This window comes from Aspergillus pseudonomiae, assembly GCF_009193645.1.
Source record: "Aspergillus pseudonomiae strain CBS 119388 unplaced genomic scaffold BDV37scaffold_162, whole genome shotgun sequence".
Taxonomy (NCBI): domain Eukaryota; kingdom Fungi; phylum Ascomycota; class Eurotiomycetes; order Eurotiales; family Aspergillaceae; genus Aspergillus; species Aspergillus pseudonomiae.
In genome coordinates this window covers 26,429-46,646 of record NW_022476154.1, presented here as the reverse complement: position 1 = coordinate 46,646, position 20,218 = coordinate 26,429, and the positions used below count along the sequence as shown (strand labels likewise).

Genomic DNA, 20,218 nt, shown 5'->3' with positions numbered 1-20,218 from the left:
ATTTATAAAAAATATAATATTTAATTTATTTATTTTTTATTATATTATTTTTTCAATTATATATATATATATATTAATATTTTTTAATATTCTGTTAATATAGTTTTACTATTTTTGTAATTATTTTAAATCCTAGTTAGTCTCCTTTTCTATCTCTTGATTTTACTAAGTCTAATATTTATTATAATACTTAATTAATATATTTAATTAATGAAATATAGCTATATGAGTATACCTCTGTACGTATTAGCTTACTAGTTAGGGCTTGACAATAAATACCCAGGTGTCACACTCAGTCCTATACTATCCACCTGTTCATCCTGAATTAATCGTAAGAGATAGAGCCAGGGTACTTTATTCTATAAGGCCAAAATGTTAGAATAATTCGGGATCAACGATCCCAAACTCTGGAACTAACTTTATATACAACCCGCCATTAAATTTATAAAAAATTTTAATAATTAAAAAAACATTTTTATTTAATTAATTTAACAATAATTTATTAAAAATATAATTATAGTTATAATTATTATAATTATTAATTTTATATAAATTATAGACAAGTTTATCTTTATATATATTAATTTAGTAATTAAGATTTAATAACAAATACCTGGGTATGATAATAGACTATAGATAATAGGTATAAAAAGGTACTCCCAACCCCCGAATTTGGACCACCTTCAGAGACCTCACTTAGCCTAATATAAACCCTATGTTTACAAGAATCACAGTAAGTATTAAGGCCTAAGGATAGAGTTTGCGAGGTTTCTGCCCTGCCGAATAGTGCAATCAAGAAAGCGGTTAAACCGGGCAATAAATGGACAGTTTCAAACTTTTGGTAATCCACGTATGTACATGACTATCACCGATAGGAAATTCTATTAGCTGGCAACATGTGACTTCATGTTGCCCCAGGCCTCTGACGTCACCTATAAGCTCATGTGTTGTGACTTGTGAGTCATGTGTCCTTATTCTGACTCAAGATGAGTAATAGGCACCAGTTGACTATTCATTCCATGAACTCTGTAACTAATGTCTCTGGCTAATATTCAAAAACTCCACAGGCCTCCATACTTTATGGTATGCTGTTCTGCTATTCCCTTCCACTCTGAGTACTAGCATTTCTATTGGTTAACAATGTGTTAGACTGTACAGAGTTTATACTTAAGTAATCAAATTATGTTAACTGTCACAGGTCCCTTGCCATATTACCCGAGTTTAGTTAGCAACTCTCAACTCCAATGTTAGAAATATTGTAGAATCTGACAAAAGTCAAAGATTCTCAAAACAGTGTATAGTTGTAGCATTTACACTGGGTGTCAAGCTACCATATATACTCTGAACTAGGCATTCGTATTTGGTCTCTGACACCAGGTACTATGAATTGCCACATGAACAGTCCCATGAAGTGATATCTACAATTACTGAAAAGTAGAATCAGGAAGCTGCCAGACTAGGTGGGGTAAGTAGGCTGTTGTTGTGGTGCTTCACACTGTACACAACTATACATAATATGAGAGATTGCCATTGTTGTTAGGTCTGACCGTCAGGCAACTGCAAGCGGTGGGGCTGAAGATCGCCCATGATTCATCCACCAGAGGTAGTGTGATGCTACAGGTGATCTGACTCTTACCCACCCTTTCAGCCTAACATGCAGGAAAATACCAATTCCGAGCCGCTATTGGCGGATACACTGCTAAATCTGCCCCTCGATGGATGCCACACCGTGAGCGTACCCACACCACTGCCCCCCTTTATAGCAGAATTTCTCCCCGCTCTTCTGTGGCAGTTGTCGTCATATGGCCCTTAATACCGAAGCACTGTATATATCGGAAAACAGCAACACCTCTTCCTCAGATTCTCAAAGGGCTCTTAACACCCGGTAGATCCTGTTAACATCCTCAAGCCATCCATATATGAATATCATACCTTCCAATGCTTTCCGGCGACTCTGCAATTGGTGATGGTTCACAGAAGGAACCGTGACCTTGTGATTAGGTAGATGTTTCTACTGCCACGCGCCAACCCCGCATGTCTTATGAGCATCATGGGTACTGCGCTTAAAGCATCAGCCCCAGTCATTGGCGCATTGACTCATACGCAGTAGCAGTTCGATCTCTTCTCAGTTTCGCGCCCACCCTTCTCAGGGGCCTTAGTGTATTTCCTTTCTTCCGAATAGGGATAGACTCGCCCTGTTGATCTGTCCTTGAGTTTCTTAAATACATCACGGCATCCCCCCACCATTCTTTCCAATTGTGACCTTAAATCTGTAAGAGACATCGCCCAATATTCGTATCAAACATTGCACGCTCGGTCATAGTGAGCCTTATCGCCGAAGCGGTTTTCTATGTCATCTGCCCATTGCCACCCATAAGACAAAGAGGCGGCCCTGACAAATCACTTTCACGTGTGCCTTGCCAACATTGCCCAATCCTTATTCCATTGACTTCCATAAACATATCATCAGTGTTCGTCACATATCGCCCTCTAGGCACTATATCTTTAGCAGAAAACCAGCAGTGACTTTCCCCCTTATACTCACTCACACAATCCTCATTTTTTGTTGTTGTCTGTGTCTGCGACTGACAATCAATCCATTGGGATGACCTCATTTTCTGTTGCCTCACCTTTGGGCCGAAACAATAAGACGAACATGAATCGTTTACCATCCGTTTCCAGCCTCATGTCGCCCCCCGAGTCCAAACCTTTCGATAGTTTTAACCCTGCATTTTCACCCCATCAAGTGTCACAGGATCCCTCACTCAGCCATGACATGAAACTTCCTCCTATCTCCGTCGACCGGAAGCGAACACAATCGGAGATGGACTTACCGTCGCCACCTGTAACTCCCTACACAGGCAACAAAAAAAGGAAGTCAAATACATCAGAGCAGCTCGAGAGAGATTCAGTAGTTGGCTCTTCAAGGGATCCTGTCCTTTTCCCTCGCCACGATTCTCTTACAGAAGTTGCTACTGATGAGCCGTTGTTTGGTCCCATGCTTCCTACCGCGACGGAAGCATTGGTTGAGCAGCATATTAATTCCCACATGGCAAGGTTTGAAAATAAACTAAATAAACCGACACGCGATGAGTACCTTCTAGCTCTTTCGTGTGTGCCAATCGTTTCAGCTCAATATAATCGCAACCCAGGAGCATGGGCTAAAGAGGAGCGAGAAACGCTCGAGCGCCAACTGGTCATGATGAATCGTTGCCGTCCACACTCGTTGGAGGCGAAATTAAAGAGAATTGCTCCAGCGCCGGCCAAGAGGACAGTTCCTGCTCAGACTCGTGCGCAGCGGACTCCCAGGGCTAAGCGTACACCAAGATTCACACCAAAGCAAAAAGTTTTGGACACGTTTGACTTAACCTCACAATCCAGTAACAAGCAACCCCGAGCTATAGGCACGAACCGGGATGACACAGACTATAAGTCCATTATGGATTATTCCCCTCCTTTAGAGACTCTCGGAAACAATGCAAAGGCATTAAAAGCAGACTGGAAAGGACAAATACTGGATCTCAGCAACGATTCAGATCGACACTTGCTGAGCGCCGCCGAGCTCAATCTTGCAGCCACGTTAAGGCTTTCCTGTGCAACGTATCTATGCAGCAAGCGTCGCATATTTGAGGCTCGTGTGAGGGCTTTGAACGTCGGAAAAGAATTTCGGAAGACAGACGCTCAACAGGCCTGCAAGATTGATGTTAACAAAGCAAGCAAGCTTTGGACGGCATATGATCGAGTTGGCTGGTTCAGACCGGAGCATTTCGAACAATTTCTTAACTGACGTTACAAGATATATTACCCAAGCTTGCCATGCAAAGTTTTTGCATCCCATCATGTGAATTTTTGTTCTTTTGTTGGTTTATTAGCGAGTTGTCAGGTTCTTGCATATTATTAAAACCCCCCTGTTTTATGTCACTGGGCATGGCTGGTCTGTGTACAACGAAGTGACTCCTGCAATTTTGACCCATCTTTTTGCGGGATCTCATGTCCTTTGCCTTTGGTGTTGTAATTGGAGTATGTTTGCATTGCTCTTATGCATAGCTGTCCTTGATGCTCTTTAATAGTTTCTTTCTTCCCAAGGCACAGTATTTGGCAGTGAAACACATCCCAGACGTGTCACCATATGTTTATCATACTGTATTTACCGCGGATGGCTTGTTTCTCGTTGGGTACGATCATTTTTACCTAGAATGGCAGGTTCGGATTTGATGTTAGTGGATTTTCGACGATTGACCATTGAACGAAGATATCAGGGCCTTGGCATATCACTGCATTATTGACGTAGATGGCTGACTTTCATGCATGCCTCCCACTTCTTCGGTAGGATCTTGCTCGGAAATCATTATGTTTAGATTTCCCCTCTTCATTCTATGAGCGAATGTTGGTGGGGGAAAGGAGGGTAGAGGGTAAGAAAAGACAGATGGGACTTTCTGAACGTATAGCAAGCAATCCATTCTAGCTAGTTAAATGTTCACTGCCTCTCATGTGTGGTTACCCTGGCTTTTGGCCTCTAGATAGAGTTTTCTAGGAATAATGGTTTTCTTAATCTCTTACACACGTGACACATCCCCAAAATGGTGATTTATCACCACAATCTAAAGGCGGCTGTGTCCATAGTGAACTTAAAGCGGCAAGCGGAAGCGACGCCTGACCAACTGCTTACTCTACAGAGTACGTATGCAATCCCCGTTACTTCCGCTCCGCGCCACATGTGGTAAAGTCCGACCCAACTCGTTTCGTGCATCTGTTCCTTTACCTTTACTGTCTTCATTCTAGCATCTGATTCCACATAGTCAGGCTTCAGTCTTCCTTTGTGTTGCGCGCTTGAACCGGCGAGGAAGTCCCTAAACGATAATGTCTCATACCGAGGCTGCTCGTACAGACTCCTTGGGTGAACAGGAAACTCGGGGTGATGTAGAGACCGATAAAAAGGCCAAAAACAGACGACCTGCAAGTATGGATCTACACAGTCCTGCGAGTATTACAACATCAGTATTTTAACCAATGCTTATGCCACATCTAGATACTGCTTTTCGGCAACAGCGCCTGAAAGCCTGGCAGTGAGTTTCTCGTTCCAACGAGTTGCATAGTATTCGTGTCTCGTCTTGCTGACGCGTCGCAGGCCTATCTTAACACCAAGGAGTGTGTTACCTTTGTTTTTTGTCGTTGGTGTTATTTTTGCACCCATTGGCGGCCTTCTCTTGTGGGCAAGCTCAGAGGTAAGATCGAAATTCTCGTGATGCGCTTGCTGCTAATGACAACCGTATATCTGTGAAGGTACAAGAAATTGTGATAGATTACTCTGAGTGTGCTGATAAAGCACAACGGACCCCTGTCCCAATCCCAGACAAAGTCAAATCGTCTTTCAAATCGTCCAATCAGCAGCCTAATCCGACTTGGATGAAATACAGAGATGAAAAGACGAACGAGACCATTTGTCGCTTGAGTTTCAAGATCCCAGAGAACATCGAACCTCCTGTGTTTATGTATTATCGCCTGACAAACTTCTACCAAAACCATCGGCGATACGTGAAATCGCTAGATATAGACCAGCTTAAAGGAAAGGCAGTCGACAATAAAACTATTGATGGCGGTTCATGTGACCCACTCAAGCTTGATGACAGCGGCAAAGCATACTATCCATGTGGACTTATCGCTAACTCCATGTTCAACGATACAATAAAAAGCCCCGAGCTTTTGAACGATGGAAATGACGATGATCCTGTAGTATACGTCATGACTAATAAGGGCATCGCATGGGATAGCGATAAGGAACTTATTAAAACCACGCAGTACAAACCAGGACAGGTTGTCCCCCCTCCGAATTGGCAGGCCCGCTATCCGCATAATTACACCACAGAGATTCCCGATCTCCACGATAATGAGGAATTCATGGTTTGGATGAGAACAGCTGCATTGCCTAACTTCAGCAAACTGTCCCGGAGGAATGATACCACCGCAATGTCACCAGGCACTTACCAATTGGACATCGCAGATCGTAAGATTCATGCTTCACACAATGTCTGTTCTGCGTTAACTGTTATGCAGACTTTCCAGTTACAGAGTATGGGGGAACAAAGTCAATACTCATATCTTCCCGGACTGTAATTGGTGGGCAGAACCCTTTCATGGGTATTGCATATGTTGTTGTTGGCGGTCTATGCGTCCTTCTTGGGGCGCTTTTTACTATTGCTCATCTAGTGCGGCCCAGGTAAAGATGCTTCACCCAACCTGACTCTCATAGATCTTGATGGGACTGACAATGCATATAGGAAGCTTGGAGATCACACTTACTTGACCTGGAATAACGAGCAGGAAGGTAGCGCCATAGCAACCGGGAGAGATAATAGGTTTGGGCCGACCACCCATTAAATAATACGTGTTTTCCAACCGACCCCACCGTGCGTTATTGTACATGATTGAGTTCCATGCAATCATCTATGGTTCCTGAGAAACCATGCGTCATAGTTCGAGGCGTCTGTGGCTGGAGTTCCTTGTGGTGTCTGTTAAATTTAAGCGGCCCTCCCCTTACTTAACTGTTGGTATGACTGCTTTTGTTGCGACACTAGTGTCACCTGGAGTGGGTGTGTCATCAGAGCAAGAGGCCACCTGTTTACGAAGACTGATCTAACGACGGTTGTCGCCAGATTGTTATTTTGAGTTTCCCAGATAGGTTGTTTACACCCCTTGTTAACATTCCCGTTACGTTTTGGCATTCTTGGACTCAATTATGCTTCTCTTTCCACAGCATCCCCGGTTATATTCACCTGGTAAGCTGGCTCTGGCGAAGTTCTATGAAGCCACCAATGTTGAAAAAGCAACATGTCGCACTTTCCCACTTTACATATTTTGATCCTTGTGATAGCCAATCTACAAATTCAATGCTTCGCTTTTGTTTCGCAGAGTCGTGGCTTCTGTGCGACCAGCCCGCCCACTGAATCCCTCAAGGCAGAGTACAGGAGATTGAGCGCACTAGGTTTCCAGAATCACAACCCTGTTGATTCCGAAAGTCGGGCGGCAGTCGCCCCGATTGAGATAGATACGTGGTTTCACATCGTTACTGGTGAAGCGGAAACCGAATCGATCTCAGATGAGATGGTTGCTGATCAGGTCAGTGGTGGCAGCTTTTTTGCTCAGTGTTCCTTTTCCACCCCTCTTTTTTGCCGTTTCTTTCTTCTGTGATTATGACAAACAATCTGCTGTTTTCGATAAGTATAGTAACAGCAATCGTCTGACTTTCCCATGTGAAGCTTTCTTACCTCCAGAACGCATACCAAAATGCTACAATATCTTACCGCTTACAAGGCGTGACCCGCTCGGTAAACGATACGTGGGCTCGCAATGAGGACGAAATGGCAATGAAGACGGCCCTTCGCAGAGGGAGTTATAGGACACTTAATGTTTACTTTCACACTGATCTCCAGGGGTCTGCAAGCGCGGGTGCCAGGGCTTCTGACATCGTCCGCCGCGAAATGGGTGCCTCGCAACCACAATCTACCAGCATGCTTGGCTTTTGCACATTACCTGACCCGAGCATAAACGCTAGCAGCCCCCGATCTACTTATATTAAAGATGGCTGTAATGTACTTGCGGAAACCATGCCGGGTGGTTCTCTCGTACATTACAACAGAGGCGGTACCGCGATTCATGAAATAGGTCATTGGAATGGTCTGCTGCACATCTTCGAAGGAGAGTCATGCTCGCCCGATAACGAGGGCGATTTCATCGCAGACACGCCGCAGCAATCCAAGCCCACAGAAGGGTGTCCTGCCCAGAAAGATTCATGTCCAGAGCTCCCAGGGCTTGATGCTATCCACAATTTTATGGACTATTCCTCTGATGAGTGCTACGATTCCTTTACTCCGGATCAGGTCAGTAGGATGCGAAGCATGTGGTTTGCGATGAGAGATGGGAAGTGAAACAGAGAATACATTGTATTTCCTCATGACTTGTACCGCCTCTCAGTACTGGGATTGAAATTGCCAGTTCGCATCGTTATTCTGACTCTCCTATGTGCTGCTTGATATTGTTTTCATATGAATTGTGCCGCATGGTTGCACAGCCCAAGTGTAGGAATAGTATACATATATATTGTATACTACGCTAGGTGCAGAGTGATAAATGGAAGTCATAAGAAGCACACTCCTGCAATACATCACTCTTCTCAATTCTTTTGACGCAGTAGAGTATCCATCTAGAGCGATCAACTGGCTTTTATTCGGCAGATTATGTTATAACAGGTTGAACTCAAACTCCTGAATTTTCTACCTTTATAGTAGAGTCTATAAGCTGGGAGCTGGATTGATGCAGGATTCAAAGTGGCTGCTGTACAATGTCTCTACCGCCAAGGTGTCTTTGTACGAGACCACGAAAAATCTAGGGCAATGTGTCGGGAAGCTAAAAACGCCGATCCCCTGGATCTCGTCCACAACCAGGCGCAGGAAGATACCATGGCAATTGCTACTATACAGGTTATATACGAAGCACAGCGAATGCGCTAGGCGTTCACGACACTGTGATTGACTTGCATAAACACCCTGCTATTGCTACATGACAGGGAAAATACTTATCCCATGGTAATGTCTGAAACCTGGTAATCATCACCATAAACGTAGCGAAATTCTCAGAAAGAAAAGATAGGGGAAATAAAAGAAAAGAGAAACAGGTCCCATAAGATATACCCTATGATACAATTACCAACATTAACGTTTTCGCTTCTTACCGCGTTCCTCATCATCCAAACCACTTTCCCTATCCTTCTTCTTGGCCTTCCTTTCCAATTCGTCCCAATCCTCACCACTGTCCTCATCCGCGCTGAAGTCTTCACTTGCCTCAGCACTGGCGTCGTCATCAAATTCGCTATCATCTTCCGAGCTTTCGTCTGCCGCAGCAAGTTCTGACTCCGACAGCTCGAATGCAGATTCCTCCTCATCGGACGCCCCACCCTCGGAATCAGACTCTGCTGCAAGGAAAGACCAACCTCCATCGGCAAAGAAGCCGTATGGGTCACTTACGACCGTCTTCATGATTGTAGTCCAGTTAAGGTTTAGTGGCCCTTCCGTGAATGCAATGTCGACAGAATCGAGCCAATCCTTCACTCCTTCAAGGGACTCAACAGGAATTGTGTTAACATGAACAGGTGGTCTGTGGAAGTCTTTAAACACAAACACCAAGTCAAAGTTCTTAAGCCCAAACTACAGCCATGTTAGCAATATGAAGCGCACCTGTCCAACCAGTACATACCTGAACCCGCTCTAGATGAGCAATTTCAATCTCATTCAGGGTGATTACAAGAAAAGGGGGCTCTGTTAACTGAACCAGAGCATCCGTGGTTGGCTGAATTAAGACATTGGAGCGGTTCGGTACACCAGTGAAACCAATTTCTCTAAATGGGATGTCAACGTCCACTCCTTCGTCTTTACCCGCATCTGCTATTTTTTCAGCAAAGGCCTTAAATTCTCGATCCAAGGCTGCCCTCCGCCGTCTCTCTTCTTGTTCTGCCTCGAACTCTTCCTCGTCACCGTACCGATGTTTGCGCCTACGATTGCCAGTCTCATCAAACTGCATCTCAGTGGCCTCACGATAGAACTGCACGTCCCTCGTCTTGCGCTTGCCAATCATGATGGGTGTTTTCAGGTGAACGTGAATTAGGACAATCAACTCGTGGGCACAAGGCTGAAAAAATAGGTGTTTCACATTGCTGAAAAGCACGTCGACATGCTCGTTTCGGAAAGGTGACATATAACGAAGACCATTTTGGTGGATTTCGACCTCTCCGGGGACTCGTTTACCATCTAATGGAGGCCGAAGATAAACATCGGGCAATCTCACAGGACGGCGATCTGGAGTACTGTTAGTTCATGTTAACGTGATTAAAGGATTGTTATCAAATACTTCTGATTTCGACAAGTTTATCTTGCTCCACTACGTCTTCCATCTCTTTCTTTTCCTGTTCACGTCTCAGGGCATTTTTCCTGAGCTCTGTGATATCCTGAGCAACCTGTGCTAGTCGTTCGTTATCTTTGGACCTGAGGGTTAAATTGCGCAGAAAGTGTGCCGATATGTCTTCAAATGGTTGGTCATCCTTCCGACCAACACCCTGCCCGGGGGAAAGAAAATTGATTCGGAGATAAGCATATTCTCCTTCATCACTTTTGCTAGCATTTTTGATTGTGTTGACATGGAAAGGTACTGGTCGACCCATGATTGGAACAATTACCGTCGATGCTTTGTGATCCACATAAATGGTGAGATCCTTAACCTTAATAGGCAACTGGTTATCCCTCTTGTATGATTCAAATCGTTTGAATTTTTTCTGGGTGACTCCATTATCGTCACCAGTAGTACCAGCGAATCGATCGAGGCCTTCCTTTGTCTTTTTTGTCGCCAACTCCTTCTGGTGTTCGCGACGTCGTGCCTCTGCACCTTCATTGACCTGAGTCGGTCGCTCGGCGCGAAGCTTGGTGCGAGTAACATTTCTGCTAGCTGTTGCGCTGGACTTGACCTCCTTTTTCTCTTTGGCAGGTTTCTGGGGTTCCTCTTCATCCCCAAAGTAGAATGAAACAGAATCCATATCAATACCTGCATCCTTAGTGAATATGTGCGGACCATTTTCTCCAACACGTACAGTATCTGTAATAATCATCGAGTAGACAGAATTGTTTTTGTCTTTGGACTCCAGCTCTTCGACATCTGTTAGCCCCACCGTTATAGAAAGAGTCATGCCACTCTTCAAAATTTTGTTGTTCTTGCCATTCAAAACCATGTTAGAATCTCGGAGCTCAATTCCAATACCGGCCCCAACGCTTTTAACGAAGTGACTTTCAAGCTCAGGTTTCTTGGCTCGTACCAGCCCAATTGCTTTGTTAAATAGGTCTTTGGCCATCGTTCCGTCGCGAACGTCCTTCATCACTGCATCGTGAAGGTTCAGGAGAAAGGCATAATTAGCTTCCTGAGACTTGCTCGGATCTACCAAATAGGTGCGTGCAATTATGGAACTGTAAGTTTTGTAGCGGATTCCAAACCCAGCAACAATAATCCCTGCCTGAAGGTGACTATTATCAGACGTAGCTGTAAGTCGAAGGTCATACTTTCCGCCACTTTGAATGACAGGGCCATAGGCCCAATCAATCTGTTGAGGATCAAATTCCGTTGGGAGCTTAGCAAGTTTCTTAAAGAATTTCGCATCATCAATTTTGGCGTCGATCCGCATCGAGAGTGCCTTGTGTGTCATTTGTTTTTCTTCGTCGAGTAGGCGGGACATCTCATCAACGAAATATTCGGACATTAAACCGCTACAAGCCCTTGAGGCGTTTCGTATAGCCACCTTCAGAGTATTAGATCTCAGATCGCTCAGTGCAGTGCCAGGAAAAGAGCCTACCAACTCATCTGTATCTTTCACAGAGAAGGCGGCTGCAGAAAGAGCGGGTGAAATGTCGACTTCTTCCACATCTTGCGATATGTTTCCAAACGAACGCTTCCAATCTTCCGCGAACGGGCCAGCAGCTGTATCTCTTGGAAGTACGCCAACCCTTTTCTATTGCAGGTACTTTATTAGCACGTATTACATATATTCGAGTGTTTAGAGTGTAGGGTAACACTCACGCCGGCATTTTTTATAACTTCTAAGCATTTTTCGAACGATCTGGTTTTTTCGTTTGGATCCTTGGAGGTGATAAGTATCTCCACTGGGATCTTGCCACCTTTCAAGGGTTCAAGGTGTTTGGCTACATTTCATAGGCCGGTGTCAGTCGACAGATTTATAAAACCCGCATTAAGCAGTTCTCACCCTTTTTCGCTGTAGTCACAACGTACATCATATCTGTTGTGAAAACCATAAGCGTAGCCGGAAATTCATAGCCAAGAAGCCAGAACTAGGATTGATGGTTAACAATTTGGAGCCTGTAGAGTGGGTCGTACGTGAAAGGGGGAATGAGCCATACATGCATCGCGTTGTTTTTTTGAAAGCTATTCGCTTCATCTGTTTTCCCCATGAGAATAACGATTGATCCTACGCCGCCAAAGACAGCATGGCCAGGTCGTTTGTCTGCCTTCCATGCTGCAAAGAAGCTTGAGAGACGGTTGAAAAAAGCGCTTTTATCGATCACGATCTCTTCAGCCATGGTGTATATGATTCAGGTTCAAGTCGAAGATCTAATACCTCCTGATCTTCAACAAAAGTCTGGGTAGGGAGACGAGAGTATAAAGCACAAATAAAGTAATATATTACTGGGCATGTATCAGGTAAGCTCCCAAGTAGCCAGTATCGGCACGGCTACTTTAGGTTGGTATGTGGTTGTGGAAGCAAGCGACATAGGTAGACGCTTATCAAGAGAAGCTAGGAAGGAACGCGGGTCGAGAGCGGCAAAGCGCGTTTTGGGCAAAGCCTTCAAGTGTTTGTACTGTTTGATTCACATGCAGTGACGATATTGCAGTACTGAGTTGTTTATCACATATGGGACCTCAAGGGCGCTGAGGTATTGTCCACAGCCACTACAACTGCACTATATTGCCAAGTGAATCTCTAAAAAGTCTTTATCCATCTTATTTGCTCATGCTATCAGCACAATTCTTAGCTCATTGTTTCAGGACTTATTATTGCATTTGCTTTCATTGCTTTTAGTGTATTGATGCGGCCACCTTCCTGATGGAGCATGTCAATATTAATACTGCAAAATGGAATCCCAAAAATGCTTTACCCCTTGCGATACAATAGACCGTGGCTCTTATGCGTTCAGTTCAGATACTGAAAGCTCCTCCAACAAGAAACCACGCAATAATGCAGCTACCGGGGCATCTGCTGCTGGGGTTCGTGCTCTCAGCGCGCAGTTGGTTGCATTCTACTTCCGAGCGCCAATAAAAGCATTCTTTCGCACTCGAGTTGAGTATGAAGCCCTGGCGTTATTGCTTTCTTTTTGTCTTTATCCAAGAATTCATATTGACTTGATGATTTTGCCCTCAGTTACATGGTACTTGATACAGTCTCCAACCGTCATATATACTCATCACTAATGCTGGCCGTCTATTTATGTACTTCATAATAGGCATTTGCTAGGGCTGTCAATCCACACTCATCTGAAAGCCGATGGTCTCTCCATACTACTACCCCAGGGCTACTCGTTCATGCTGTTCGCACATATGGTTGGCGCTTTATTCCAAATCAGATCATGCCTCCCCTTTTGGCAAATGCTGGGTGGGTTTATAGGGAAACATACACCCATTATATACATCTAACTTTGCTAATAGGGTTGGTGCTGTGTTATATACATCATATCTCCAGGTTCTTGGAGCCTTGTATGAGCCAGCCTCCCGTGGGGTGAAGCGTATCTATCCACCTGCTAGTCCGTTATATACATTTACAGCTGGATTTGCGGCTGGAGCTATTCAATCGATAGTGGCTGCGCCTTTGGATGCTCTCCAGGTTCGTCTTCGGGCGAATGACATACTTGAAGGCCAGTATCGGAGCATGTGGCATTACGGCCGACATAAACTCAAACAGATCGGCATTCGTGGTATCTTTGCGGGTTGGAGCCTGTCATTCTTGCGCGACGCTTTCGGCTATGGCGTCTTTTTCTCGTTTTTCGAGTACATCAAATCGCAGGCATACTATTCATTTATCACCGGATACTATGGACCTTTGCGCATTCATTATGTGAACGAGCTGTTGTCTACTAAGTCCGGTGACCGCGATGTTCCACTCATCAAACCTCACTATACTCTAGAACCGTGCTTTTTGATGGCCGCGGGCGTTGCGGCATCCATAGCCCAACAAGCAATACAGCACCCGCTAAGCATCATACAGAACCTTCATATTGCTCGACTAGAATATTTGGATCATCAGGCAAGCCTCCATCCTTCCAGGCGACAGATGCTACGTCTTTATTATCTTGCCTATCAGGAGACATACAAACGATGCAGGAAGAGGGCCACGCGAGCTGGTGGATGGCGCCATTGGTTGTTTCGCGGATTTGTAAGAAATGCCATTCGTCAAGTGCCGAGCACTAGCGCTGGATTGGTGATATTTGAATTGGTGCGTCGTAAATATGCCAGTTTGGCGGATGCCGTGTATATTCAGGGAGATGGATATGATCTTCTCCTACCATAGGGCCTCCTTATTCCACGGATATGTCTTGGGATGAGAAGACGGATCAGATGAGGGGTTAGTAACTGAATAGTGATCGTATTAGCCCTGTGGCAGATGACGCAGCCACAGTACTGGTATAAAGACTGCGTCGTGATGTCAATTGACTGCCTAATATGAAAGCTAATGTGCTCGTCAACCCCAGCAAGAAAAGGGATTTTTACGATAGCTGGTTCTCTCTGTGCGTATATATTTCTCCTGCGAACAAAACATAGTATTCCCTAAGCCGGCACCCTGGAGGAGAAGTTAATCTACATATAGACCAGCATGAGTGTTTTATACATTATTGGAGGTTCCAGCTTCTAGACTACTTCCCCATAAAGACTCCATTCGCTATCAAGCGATTATTCCACGGAGGTGACTCCAAGCCCCGGCCCACCTCTGGCGGTTACCTAAGAGGAATAAATGTCATATGGAAGCGGCCAACCATGACTGCCACCACTCAGTAACCCCGGTAATTCAAAGACAGAATTAGCACCATGGATGGGTTCCATTGGTGCACAGGGTGGCTGCCCAGACTTACTACTAGTACTAGCACTATAGGCAGTCAATTGGAAAGTTACCCGGTCCGATAATTTATGTACGGAGTATGCAAATGCCATTAATTACAGTACCTATACCAGGTAGGTAATTAGTACCCCTCCACTGCAAAGGTACCTTCTCGAACTTCGTATAAGCCTACCCGAAAAGGTCATACCTGGTTCATTACCTCAAGAGGAGACCTATCTAGTATCTAGGATTTGGAAGCCCCAGGATAGTCTAGGCACCTGGGTCGAATGGATGGACAATTTAAGGCGCTAGGACACTAGACCAAGTGACCCATATTTCCTGGATCCACCCTTCCGCTGGTTGTACCGTTGTGGAGGTTCCCCCAGATACATCTCCAGCGGCAAAGAATAATTAACGCCATTACGTTCACTGTTCCAGCTATTCATTGTTGCCCCTAGGTATTTCAGAGCACTGTTACTTGTATGGAACCCCACACCTGGGCATGTCCTTTAAAACACATAAACTTCCATCCAGTGATCAGCTGTACGTATTCTTGATTGCAAGTCATCACCTGCTAACGTAAATATGCTCTTTGCCCAACCTGTTAGCCTTATTTGATTACCTTTCCTTACTTCCACCTGACCGTCTCTTTTCGGCTGAACAGCATCGATTTTCGTCATTTTGCATCGTTGGTCAACTGCCCGTCTCGTGGACAGAATCATCACTACCGCTTTCTACTCTCGTTGACTCGTCTATTGGTTACCGGGCCTTTGCCTCAGCTTGTTTTCCGTCACCCTATTACAGTGTCGTTCTTCTGATTCATCCCTTCGAACGGGTCTCATCGGGGTTGGTCTGTTAGTTCGTATGCCCCTTGATGAAATTTCCTTAGTCCATTTCTCTGTGGAGGAATACGGGGTGTCTCTACTCGCATCAATTGTCGATCCACCCCAACTCAAACATATTACCTACTCACCTTTCACCGCAAGAAGGGCTGATAATTGCAGCCCATCACGACCGTCAACATTACTTCGACATCTTCGCCGTATACTTCCTCGAGTATACCCTTGCGGTCTCTACAATACCGGTCTCAGTCATCTCCTGTGCAGTCTGTGAGAGCACACGAATCTGCTAGCGAGAAGGGTAGCCGGCGTTCTTCTTTATCTGTACAGTCTGTCGAGTCTGAGTATTCTCTCTGGACAGACACTGGCGACCTAGCTGAACAGCTCGCTAATGAAGAAGATCCTCTCCGGACCCGTCTCGGAGAATCTCTGGACCGTGAGATCTCTAGTCGATTGGGGTCAAGGGCGCGAGTGAAACAGCTGAAACGAGTACATTACCCTAACGAAGGCAATCTTGTCACTGAGCAAGCCGAACCCGAGAAGACGTCAATAGAGATACCTCGTCCGCCGCCCCGGCATATTTCGCGGGTTGAACGTCTCCTCGCTGTCATAATGTCTCCAGGCAATCGGCAGACGGCACAAATGCATGGCTTGGTTGGGAAGCCACTGCTGTAAGCGAATCTTATATTCATACACTTGTCTTTGGTGTCTATATTGTTCTCGCTAACTTCACAAAGGTACTTTACTAGTGTCTTTGTATCTTTAGGCGTCTTTCTTTTTGGCTATGACCAAGGTGTCATGTCTGGTATTATAACGTTCGTCTCCTGTCCTAAAAGAAGGTCCCAGGGTGTTCTCAAATTAATAACAAGGCAGTGGTTGGTATTTTAAGGACTATTTCAACCAACCGTCACGCGCTGCAATTGGTACGGTTGTTGCAATTCTTGAGGTTGGAGCCTTTATATCCTCGTTACTTGTTGGACGTATTGGCGACTTGATAGGGCGTCGCCGAACGATTCTTTACGGCTCAATAGTCTTTTTCATAGGCGGAGCACTGCAGACATTTGCAAATGGACTCGCCATGATGATGGTTGGTCGTATCGTCGCTGGTTTAGGAGTTGGCGCGTTGTCAACGATCGTGCCTGTTTATCAGTCTGAGATATCGGTAAATTATATACCCCCAACCTTGACCGAAATTTAGTCTCCCCCCGTTTATCTTCACCACTGCTAACAGCTAGCCTTAAGCCCCCCCACAACCGAGGGAAGCTGGCGTGTATTGAATTCACCGGAAATATTTCAGGATATGCAGCCAGTGTATGGGTTGATTACTTCTGTAGCTTCATCGACAACAACTATTCGTGGCGTCTACCGTTACTATGCCAGTGTATAATGGGGGCTCTTCTTGGACTAGGAAGCCTCATTATATGTGAATCACCAAGGTCTGCTAAAGTATGCTTATGCTTACAACCAGAACGTGTGCTAATATTTCGCCCTATCAGATGGCTGTTGGATAATGACTATGATGAGGAAGGCATGGTAGTCATTGCTAATCTCTACGGACAGGGAGACTTGCACAATGACAAAGCAAGACAGGAATACAGAGAAATCAAGATGGATGTTCTTCTTCAACGGCAAGAAGGTGAAAGGTCTTACACTGACATGTTCAAGCGATACAAGAAACGGGTCTTGATAGCCATGTCCGCTCAGGCTTTAGCCCAACTGAATGGTATTAACGTCATCTCCTATTATGCCCCGCTCGTTTTCGAATCAGCAGGGTGGGCGGGCCGCGATGCTATTTTAATGACTGGCATCAATGCAATTTCATACCTCGCATCCACGGTTCCTCCATGGTACCTTGTTGACCGCTGGGGTAGGCGACCAATCCTACTTTCGGGAGCTGTCGCTATGATTGTCTCTCTCTCTTTGATATCATACTTTATTTTTATTGATGTTGCAGCAACTCCCACGCTCACTGTGATCCTCGTTATGATCTACAATGCTGCTTTTGGCGCATCCTGGGGACCTATCCCATGGCTATACCCGCCTGAGATCTTGCCATTAAGCATTCGTGCAAAAGGCGCCAGTCTTAGCACAGCTACGAACTGGGCTTTCAATTGGCTTGTTGGAGAGCTCACACCTATCCTTCAGGCCGTAATAAAATGGCGCCTCTACCTAGTGCACGCCTTTTTCTGTGCGTGTAGCTTCGTCCTCGGTTAGTATCATTCTCTTCAGCAAGTTAATATATCCTGACGTGTGCTTTGGTTAGTTTACTTCCTATATCCGGAGACTAGTGGCGTTCGTCTTGAGGATATGGATACTCTGTTTGGGGACGCAACTACCGCCATGCCAACACCCGCCTCTCAAGGAGAACGTGGCTCTCTAATGGGTGTTAGTTCGCCTGTGCCTTCACTTGACATACGGCGGCAATATGGCCAGTTTGGCCCTGAAAATGCCATTCCTGGTCTAGATATTGATCCTCCGATCATCAATGCTGGCGAGAATGCTAAAGTCGGTCAGCGTGGTTCTCAAGATGGCGGTGGCCGCCTTGAGGGCCTTGGCGGTTGGATCTCGAACATGGTCTCTCGCCACAAGGGGTCATCTGGACAACGGCTCCAAGGCACTCAGTATAGACGCCTTGGGCAAGATGACGAGAACGAGTAATGGGACGGTAGGGCATCATCAGCTCGCAATGAGGTCCCTATACATCTTCCATTGATATCACATTTCCTTTTTTTTTTCAATTCTTTTTCCTTTACTTCTTACGAAGGGTCTGGGATGGAGTTTTTTACATGTCGCACGTGCCCGTTTCTTGGCCTTTGCTTCGTGTCCATATCCTTGACCGCATATCACACTCTGTCTCCTAGTACACGTACGCCTACCGTTGTCTTACCACATTGCTGCGTAGAATAACGGTGCATCTGTCTTGACACGGCCTTTTGTGGGATAGTATAGAGTTATCAGGTATTACCCATGCCGAGATATTAATTCGGACTTGAAATCTCAATGGACATGAGCTAATCACTGTGCACTGGGATGAAAGAGATCGCAACATTTTGTCCTAGATGTTCACAACCTTGAAGATAGCGCTCAAGATAATAGGGATTACTGAGAGCTGTGTTCTTCAATTAACTCCATCAGTCTCTTTGGGGGTGAACGTTCGGATTATGGCGGAGTGACTTTAGTGGGAGTAGGCTGTTACTGTGTGGTAATATGTGTATATAAAAGAAAATTTAGTCGTTTGCCGATCTTGCAAAGGTGTGTAAAATAGGCGTCGGCGGTCACATAGGACTCAAAAAGATTATCAGAGCTACCTCAGCGAGCCCAGGCGCTCTGCTTAGTTAATGCAAGCGGGAGGTTCATACAAAATAGCATATTTTTACAATATGCATATCTCAGCCACTTTATAGTAGATCTGTTTATAACTTTAATAAGTAATGATAGATATATATTTCAAATATAACTTATATATCAGTGAGAAAAAGTACTAAATATATATATTACAGCTATGTATAGATAATGTTATTAAACATTAGTTAGAACCTCTATCGGCTACTACTACTATCTACGGTAGGTAGTAGTCCATAGGTACTTGTACTAAGTAGTTCTGTCCATAAATGGACCCACAACAAGCGACTTTTCTCGAGATGCCTGCGCTATGATTGGTCCATATAGACCAAGGTTTTGCATAATGTAGAGCTAGTCCTAATGCGGACTTTTTCCCTGGAGGATCTGCTGGGATAACATCACAGCATTGATGACGGTGGAGGCTTTCAAACCACTGCAGGAGGAATTTATTCAAGACTGGTAAAAATGACAAGTTGATCGAACGGCACAAAGCAAGCCTGACCAAGCTGGCGACTCTACGCCTCATGACTCAATCCCCAGTTGCTATCCTCTCCCAACCCATAAGAGATGTTTTCCAGGGTACAGCAGTGTTGATTTATGATATGAATTTCTTCCTGTCGCCAGGCATGGGAGGTAGTCTATCTCTACTTCATGCTGGGTACTCCAGAACCATACAATATGCAGAAGAAAGATAAGGAGGTGCGGGAAGGAGGCGTGATGGAGGCTAAGTTATGTTGATTCAAGCGTACCGACTCGCGTACTGAGTTGACAGTACAGAGTATTTAAAGATCAGAGCTGACTGAGGTTTCTGAACTAACCCATTTGTGATCTAGTGGCGTAGAGCAACGTCAATCAAGCCAATAAGAGATGGATTTTGATAGCATTGATCTTGGTACCTCCTAGTACCTTATTACTGTAGTATCTTCACAGTGTGTTCAAGTACTTATTCATTTATGAATAACTTTTATTGTAGGTAGAATTATGTTACTACCTGAGCAGTTTGTTTAGATGTTTAGAGTGACAGTTGTTTGGCCACAGGGAAACTTCTAATAGGCATTATGCAAAATACCACACTGAACTAGTAATGTTCTAGACCTCCATGGGTCTTGCGTGTCTACACCGTGGACCAACACTGCTAGAGTACACCGCACTTAGAACAGTACATAACTAGTAACGTGGTATGGAATATCGTCTACTCCCTTTGTATTTATATCTTCCAGGCAGCACGACAATCACTGTAAATATTCGCCTGAGATGAGCCTTGCAAGATAGACTCTGTAAGTGTGACATGGCCCTAAGGACAGATGATTTCCATTTGAAAGAATGTACTGCTATAATGCTACATATCATCTGGTTTTAGCTTGCAGAGTTCTTCCAACACCTCTCTTTTACACTGGAGAGA

General features: G+C 44.9%; 6 protein-coding genes across 6 annotated transcripts; 5 read left to right on the top strand and 1 right to left on the bottom strand.

Moving 5' to 3' along the window:
* The first annotated feature begins 2,209 nt into the window (after positions 1 to 2,209).
* On the top strand, positions 2,210 to 4,029 carry BDV37DRAFT_59395 (SWIRM domain-containing protein). The gene has a single exon (XM_032090930.1). The coding sequence runs from the start codon at positions 2,606 to 2,608 to the stop codon at positions 3,785 to 3,787; it is 1,182 nt and encodes a 393-aa protein (XP_031934695.1). The 5' UTR covers positions 2,210 to 2,605; the 3' UTR covers positions 3,788 to 4,029.
* A 592-nt stretch (positions 4,030 to 4,621) lies between these two features.
* On the top strand, positions 4,622 to 6,655 carry BDV37DRAFT_59318 (CDC50/LEM3 family protein). The gene is made up of 7 exons (XM_032090929.1): positions 4,622 to 4,720; positions 4,800 to 4,960; positions 5,030 to 5,066; positions 5,129 to 5,225; positions 5,284 to 6,004; positions 6,055 to 6,217; positions 6,279 to 6,655. Exons 2-7 carry the CDS (start codon positions 4,861 to 4,863, stop codon positions 6,376 to 6,378), a joined length of 1,218 nt encoding a protein of 405 aa, XP_031934694.1. The 5' UTR covers positions 4,622 to 4,720; positions 4,800 to 4,860; the 3' UTR covers positions 6,379 to 6,655.
* A 173-nt stretch (positions 6,656 to 6,828) lies between these two features.
* Positions 6,829 to 7,925, top strand: BDV37DRAFT_289488 (zinc metalloprotease; the record flags this gene model as incomplete). The annotated part of the gene is made up of 2 exons (XM_032088481.1): positions 6,829 to 7,116; positions 7,257 to 7,925. 2 exons carry the CDS (start codon positions 6,829 to 6,831, stop codon positions 7,923 to 7,925), a joined length of 957 nt encoding a protein of 318 aa, XP_031934693.1.
* A 783-nt stretch (positions 7,926 to 8,708) lies between these two features.
* spt16 (chromatin-remodeling protein SPT16) lies at positions 8,709 to 12,128 on the bottom strand (the record flags this gene model as incomplete). Its single annotated transcript, XM_032088480.1, has 7 exons — positions 8,709 to 9,200; positions 9,250 to 9,848; positions 9,901 to 11,332; positions 11,387 to 11,542; positions 11,611 to 11,732; positions 11,795 to 11,879; positions 11,949 to 12,128. 7 exons carry the CDS (start codon positions 12,126 to 12,128, stop codon positions 8,709 to 8,711), a joined length of 3,066 nt encoding a protein of 1,021 aa, XP_031934692.1.
* A 334-nt stretch (positions 12,129 to 12,462) lies between these two features.
* BDV37DRAFT_265807 (putative mitochondrial carrier protein) lies at positions 12,463 to 14,391 on the top strand. Its single transcript, XM_032083839.1, has 3 exons — positions 12,463 to 12,890; positions 13,050 to 13,198; positions 13,252 to 14,391. The coding sequence occupies exons 2-3, from the start codon at positions 13,173 to 13,175 to the stop codon at positions 14,108 to 14,110; spliced, it is 885 nt and encodes a 294-aa protein (XP_031934691.1). The 5' UTR covers positions 12,463 to 12,890; positions 13,050 to 13,172; the 3' UTR covers positions 14,111 to 14,391.
* Positions 14,392 to 16,125: 1,734 nt separating this feature from the next.
* BDV37DRAFT_265790 (putative MFS monosaccharide transporter) lies at positions 16,126 to 18,725 on the top strand. Its single transcript, XM_032083838.1, has 4 exons — positions 16,126 to 16,636; positions 16,717 to 16,910; positions 16,971 to 17,683; positions 17,738 to 18,725. Exons 1-4 carry the CDS (start codon positions 16,553 to 16,555, stop codon positions 18,130 to 18,132), a joined length of 1,386 nt encoding a protein of 461 aa, XP_031934690.1. The 5' UTR covers positions 16,126 to 16,552; the 3' UTR covers positions 18,133 to 18,725.
* The last annotated feature ends 1,493 nt before the right edge of the window (positions 18,726 to 20,218 follow it).

Excerpts from the sequence above, each read along its gene's own strand:
- BDV37DRAFT_59395 (XM_032090930.1), top strand. The coding sequence starts at position 2,606 with ATGACCTCATTTTCTGTTGCCTCACCTTTGGGCCGAAACAATAAGACG.
- BDV37DRAFT_59318 (XM_032090929.1), top strand. The coding sequence starts at position 4,861 with ATGTCTCATACCGAGGCTGCTCGTACAGACTCCTTGGGTGAACAGGAA. Across the intron at positions 4,961-5,029 it reads CAAAAACAGACGACCTGCAA|ATACTGCTTTTCGGCAACAG; the intron begins GTATGGATCTAC and ends TGCCACATCTAG. Across the intron at positions 6,218-6,278 it reads GCTCATCTAGTGCGGCCCAG|GAAGCTTGGAGATCACACTT; the intron begins GTAAAGATGCTT and ends CAATGCATATAG.
- BDV37DRAFT_265807 (XM_032083839.1), top strand. The coding sequence starts at position 13,173 with ATGCCTCCCCTTTTGGCAAATGCTGG. Across the intron at positions 13,199-13,251 it reads CCCCTTTTGGCAAATGCTGG|GGTTGGTGCTGTGTTATATA; the intron begins GTGGGTTTATAG and ends CTTTGCTAATAG.
- BDV37DRAFT_265790 (XM_032083838.1), top strand. The coding sequence starts at position 16,553 with ATGATGATGGTTGGTCGTATCGTCGCTGGTTTAGGAGTTGGCGCGTTG. Across the intron at positions 16,911-16,970 it reads ATTATATGTGAATCACCAAG|ATGGCTGTTGGATAATGACT; the intron begins GTCTGCTAAAGT and ends TCGCCCTATCAG. Across the intron at positions 17,684-17,737 it reads TGCGTGTAGCTTCGTCCTCG|TTTACTTCCTATATCCGGAG; the intron begins GTTAGTATCATT and ends TGCTTTGGTTAG.